Raw genomic sequence first — 6,343 nt, 5'->3', positions numbered from 1 at the left:
AAAAAGTATATATATATACATATATATACAGAGTGCAGTGATTATATTGTCATCTAAATTATGCAAAAATGAAAATAACACTGACATCTCATTTTAATAGATACATTCAGCAAAATTACATAAAAAATATCTTGAAATACTAAAGAGTAAATTTATTCAATGAAATCGTCATTGTCTTCAACCACAGCTTCCACACAACTTTGGAATCTCCACCAACTCTTCTGGATGATCTCCTTGTTTAAGTTGGGGAATGCTGCCATAATCCTCGCCTTTAGTTAATCTTTAGTGTTTCAAGGAATTTTGTTGGTCTCTCACTCAACTCCATTCCACACCTAATAATCAAGGGGGCTGCAGTTTAGAGAGTTAGGTGGCCAGATGTTTGGGGTAATGTGGTTGCAGAAACTGTCTGACAGCCATGACTGGGTTCTCCTGTTTGTGTTGCATAGTGCAGAGTCCTGTTGCCAGACATAAAGTCTTCCAGCAGTCACCCTCTTGACTCAGGGCAGCACTACCTCCTCCAGGTACTTGATGTAAGCCTCCATGCTGAGTCTGAGGCTGTGTGAGAAAATGAATGGAGACATAATGTCACCATCACTAGCGATCACTTCAAACACCATGATGCTGACTGGATGTTTGATTCTTATCACTCTCAGTATATGTTTTGGGGACACAGCAAGCCAAGGATTGGATATGTTGATGGGAACAACAATGGCATCCCCTTGATGATTGGACAACACCAAATCAAGGAAGTTGATGAGTTCACCTATTTGGGCAGCATTGTGTCCAATGTTGGAGATGCTGAATGTGACGTTGCCTGCCAGATTGGGAAGGCTTCAGCTGTCTTTCAATGGCTCAAACCCATCTGGGCAGGCAGGGCGATTTCCACCTAAACCAAAGTGTGCCTCTTCAACAGTATTGTCATACCATCGGCAATATACGTGGTGGAAACATAGAAGCGGAATATACACGGCGGAAACATGGAAGACATCAGCAAAGATCGCACGAAGGATCAATGTATTTCAGCTATGATGCCTCCAGTAGTTACTGCGAATATCATACCATGACCACATCACCAACGACGAGATACATCACTGAACTGAAACTCGTCCACTCCATGATGCTGTCACTGATCACTACTTGCGTTTCACAAGCCATGTTCTCCACTTACCATCGTTGCGGCATGTGAAAACCATCAATCTGTGGAAGCCACCACATGGCATGCGAAAACAAGTGCGACCAAAAGCGACTTGAAGCAGCACCTTCATCAATGACCTCAAAGCCATTGACATTTCATGGGATGAAGCTGAAATTGCTGTGGCTGACCGACCATGTTGGAGAAGCTTTGCTGACCAATGTGCCACATGGTGCAGGATTACCTAAGACAAAGATTCAATAAAGCCACCCTCAGCTTCAGCAACTGCTTCTATATGAGATCTAAATAATATACATGCTTGAATCAAGCAGTTCTGGTTCATTTTGGACATTACTCTGACTATGGCAGCTTTCAAAGAATCTTTGGTGTTATGGGTGTGTTCATTGACCTCTCTCTCAACAACACTCCAATAATGTCCAATGGATTGAGATCTGAGGAATTAGAAGGCCAATTGTTAGGGGTTATGTGATCATGAAAATTTTCAACCATCCATTCCTATGTTACTAGAGCTATGTGTGATAGTGCAGAATCTTACTGAAATACATATGTTCTTCCATTGCATACCCAGGCTTAACAATTATTTCCAGGACCTCAATGTAGACAGCAGAGTTGACTCTAAGGCCTTGTAGAAAGAAGTAAGGTGGCATCACATGTCCTTCATTGTTGACAACCCCTAAAACCATGACAGTTGCAGGAAATTTTGTATGCATAATACTTGGAACTTCAGAAGGGTCTGCACATAACCATCTGTCATTTCTTCTGTTAATTTATAGATCTTAGTTGAAGTTTTTCTCGTTTGATGAAAACCAAATCAAATCTTCTTCTGTTGGATTTTTCAGTTTGTTTAAGATCCTTTTAAATCCGATGTAGTAATTCTCTTTTCCTTTTTCTGACAAATTAACCTTTCCTCATCATATAAGACTTAAATCTGATGTCTTCGTGGACAACATTACTGACTGTTCCTTCTGACACATGGAGTCTTCCCAAAGATGATTGATAGATGATTCTTTCATTGAGACAGCTTTGCCTGTAACTCCTAGATCACTCAAGAGTACTATGCTTCACAAAAGACCAGACTTCTTTGTTCAGGACAACTTATTTTCATATTCATCACTAACTCTTCCCATATCTAGAAGCTGTTCTCCTATCTGCAATAGTACATTGCAACATAGTACAAATAATATTATAGTGGACAATATACTGTACTTTTCTGATAAGTAGAGCATAGCTTGAATTGCACAAGTGTCGGTAATATAAAGCTTTTCATTTAATGAGCCAGAGGTAAGAGAGATAGGATTAATGGTCATCCTTTTTTTGCTAGACTTTCCAGATGAAAAGATCAATGAGGTGGTGTATGCTTAGTTTGAAGTTTTGTCAGTCAACATTTTAAGAAAATAACATGGTTGCAAAAATAATCTCAGAAGGCTGCTATTCTGAGGAGGAAGAGTTGAGAAAAAAATGTGTATAAGGAGGAACTTAACTTCAGGAGACATCAAGACTCAATGAAATGGTGAGGAGGGGGAAGAAAGAATGTATGGTATGTGCTTGGGTGGAGATGGGACATTTGTTGCTTTTACTTCAGTAAATTATTATCAATAACACTTTTTGTTTTACTGAAAATTTCTTTTAAAGCTGAAGACTGCCAATTTTTATTGAATCAATCTGAGGGTGAAATTAAACTTACAAATATTATTCAAAGACTTGCAAAGTCATTGAATTGTCAATGGATCATCGAAGGAAAAGTTGGCAGCAAGCTTCAAATTTGGGTAAGTTTCCTGTATACTAACACATTCCATGTTTGTCTCATGCTGTTATTTCTGTGTATAACATGTATAACATTTAAAAATGCATACATACATACATACATATATAATTATATACATTTATATCTGTACATATATATAATGATGGAAACTTGTAATTCTTTTATCTTATAAACATCTTAGTATACTGAGATGATCCTCACCATTACTATCACCAGCTTTCATTGTCATCATCATCATCATCATCATTATAGTTGTTGTTGTAATCATTGTTGTCATCATCATCATTTAATGTCTGAGTGATGGCTAGCAGCACAGAAGGATAATGGTGGGGGTGTATTGAATATAGACATATCTAACACCATCCCTCATTACTCAGGCATCATAATGAGTGAGAGTTAGAAAGAAAGATAATACAGATAGATAAATAGAGAAAGGGGGGAGATGGGAGACAGAGAGAGGAAGAAAAAGAAAGAGAGAGGGATAGAGAAAGAGAGGGAGAGAGAAAAAGAGGGGATAGAGAGAAAGAGAGAGAGAGAGAGAGAGAGAGACGGGGTGGAAGAATTTACACCTGTACCAGACAGCTCAGGGTTAAATACCTTAAACCCACCCAATTCAGTGTATGTTGAAATAATGGGATGCAACATGGTGGGTGTGAATTATTTTGGCGCATGAATCTTATTGAATCATTGATGAATATGGTTAGATGTTAAGTAGATAAGCAGACAACATATTGTCAATGGCAAGGATCAACCAGTTCAGTTAACAAACTTCTTCTATCATCTGTAGTTGTGGCATGCACAGATGGGTTACTTCAGCTAGCAAAAAACAATGTGACTAAAATATAGGCCAAAGATACATGCTGTGTTGCTTGATTGGTATATCTGGAACGGAAGAGATGCATTGGTCTGGACAAGTTATCTAACTGGATGATAGTGAATTCTAAACCGGTACTTTAGTTATCATCTCAAAAGGCTAAATGATAAAATTGACCTCAGAACACGGAAAACCAGTATGAATACTAGCAGGGGATTTTTTTCAGACATATTCTGATTCTGTTAATTCACCACCAAATGCTATAACAGAGGCAGAAATATTATAAGGCAGCAAGTTGGCAGAATTGTTAGTATACCAGACAAAATGCTTAGCAGAATTTCTTCCAGCTTTATGTTTTTGAGTTCAAATTCCACCAACATTGAGTTTTACTTTCATCCTTTCAGGGTTAATAAAATAAGTATCAGTTGAGCAATGAGGTCGATGTGATCTATTTATACTCTCCCCTAAACTTACAGGTCTTATGCTAAAATTTAAATCAATATTATACTATACAAATGCAGCTACATAATAAACTGGATGAAATGTTTAAGACTTAAAAAATTCTTATCTGATATGATAGAATGTGTTATTACTTTTGTTTTTATGAGAAAAAATAAAATATCTGAAATGAACTTAGTTACATATGCAACAAGCAAATGAAATATAATTGATTTTGAAACCTTTTCTTTAATCTTAGTTTGAATCAACAGACATCTTGCAGGATCAAGCAGAGATTGAAGTTTGGGTTGGAGCAAGGTCAATCTCTGAAAGCTATCTTGCTGCCATTCTAAGGGAACCAAGAAAACCCACTGAATACATCTTAAGTTACAATAACTTAGTTATTATAAGGCTCCAGGTTCAATCTACAGAAAATCTGAAATCCTTTCAAATAAAGTGGCTTTCAGGTAAGATTTTTATATTATATTATGTTACACATACACACACACACACACGTTAATTAAAGAACTAAAGTATTGAGACAATGAGTTTATAGAAAAGCTTCAATTAAATTTATATATGTATGTGTATTATGTTTGTAGTGTTGCTGTGAAAATAAATGCCATGATTAAAATACTGAGCTCTCTCTAAACAAGAGAAACAAAAAAGAAAACCTGACTAGGCTTACCTAGTCTTGTTACAGAGTCAAGGCAACCTTTGAGGTAAATGGTTTAAACTATTTCGCAGTGGAAATCTGAGCCTTGAAGTGGATGCCCATCTGGCATCGATGACGGTCAATTAAAAACTATGATTGATAAAGATCAACATAAAACTGCTTGAGAACTGGCAAAAAAACTTCAAGTTAGCCAGAAAACTGCTTGCGATCAGAAAATCAAAAAATCTAGACAAATGGGTACCACACGATCTGAATGAAAATCAGAAAATGTGCAGATATGAAATTTGCTCGTTGCTTCTTCTCTGTAACCAGACTTATCCATTTCTTGACCATATTGTAACATGTGATGAAAAGTGGATTCTGTACAATAATAAAAAACGTTCTTTGCAGTAGTTGCACCAAAATGAAGCACCAAAAACCTTCCATAAACAGGAACTCTTCAAAAAGAAGGTCATGGTGAATGTTTGGTGGTGTACTGCAGAAACATATTGCCATAAAATTGCCAAAATGAACGAAAAACTGCATTTTTTACATTGTATTCTATACACAACATTTACCCGATGGCATAAATCTGTGTCACGGATGGGACAGTTTTTTTAGTGTGCATTGATTGTTGTCCCTTGTTCGTTTCCTTGTGAGTTGTCTTCTCAGGAAGGGGTATCTTAAGGCAAAAAACCCCCCAAAAAACGGAAGCTGCACGTATAAAACAACTTAGAAGCAGCGCTATGGATGTGCTAGCACACACGAGATTGAGACATGGCCGACCTAACGCACTTCTCATGAGGAATTCTGGTAGGAGCTTCGTGAGACCACATATTCGACGATTCCATCAATTCCTAGGGATATCTGAAGAAAGGATTTTTATTCCGAAATATCAAATCAGACTATAGATGATTAAATTACAACAGTTCTTATAGTCCATTGTTTGTATTATAGTGCATTGTTGTGTCATTTAAAACATTTTACCTATACTATATATAAAACAGAGATGTGTGTGTAATCGCTTTTAACGTGAAATCGACTTCACCAAATGCTTCCATACTTGTGATGCGTGAATAATTTGACCTCGGATAAATCTTAAGCTCTTCACTTGATTTTTTAAATTAAAAATAAATAATATTGCTTTATATTTAAGATTCACTTCTTTAAAAAGGTTCCTCAATGTCAACTTCCGGTATTGACGTAACAACGGCAAAAAAGCTTCACGCTCTATTTTGTGTGTGAGTGTGTATGAGAGAGAGAGACAAAGAGTAAATACTACATACACACCGCTCTCTCACTCTGTCTCACACACATACACACGCACACACACACCCCTTGACTCACTCACACTCTGTCTCTTACAAACAACCACATACATAAATGTATACAAACATATTTACAAAGACACACGTGTGTATGCGCGCGCGTGAGTGTTTGTAATAGACAGTGTGAGTGAGTCAAGGGCTGTGTTGTCATATGCATACATCCAAAGATGTATGTATATTTATACATGTA

At 36.9% G+C, this 6,343-nt stretch overlaps 1 protein-coding gene across 3 annotated transcripts in view; it reads left to right on the top strand.

Moving 5' to 3' along the window:
- The window catches only part of LOC106881248 (uncharacterized), a 276,422-nt gene that overhangs the window by 85,099 nt on the left and 184,980 nt on the right, over positions 1-6,343 (top strand). For all 3 annotated transcript variants that reach the window (XR_008264114.1, XM_052967796.1, XM_052967797.1), the window contains exons 7-8: positions 2,786-2,919; positions 4,430-4,637. Coding sequence is in view for 2 of the 3 variants with exons in the window: in XM_052967796.1 (XP_052823756.1) it covers positions 2,786-2,919; positions 4,430-4,637 (342 nt within the window). In the remaining variant the exon portion in view is untranslated. The remainder of the gene's footprint in view (positions 1-2,785; positions 2,920-4,429; positions 4,638-6,343) is intronic.

Source organism: Octopus bimaculoides, chromosome 5 (genome assembly GCF_001194135.2).
Source record: "Octopus bimaculoides isolate UCB-OBI-ISO-001 chromosome 5, ASM119413v2, whole genome shotgun sequence".
Taxonomy (NCBI): Eukaryota; Metazoa; Mollusca; class Cephalopoda; order Octopoda; family Octopodidae; genus Octopus; species Octopus bimaculoides.
The sequence above is the reverse complement of the archived record's forward strand: the minus strand, read 5'-3'. Positions and strand labels throughout refer to the sequence as shown.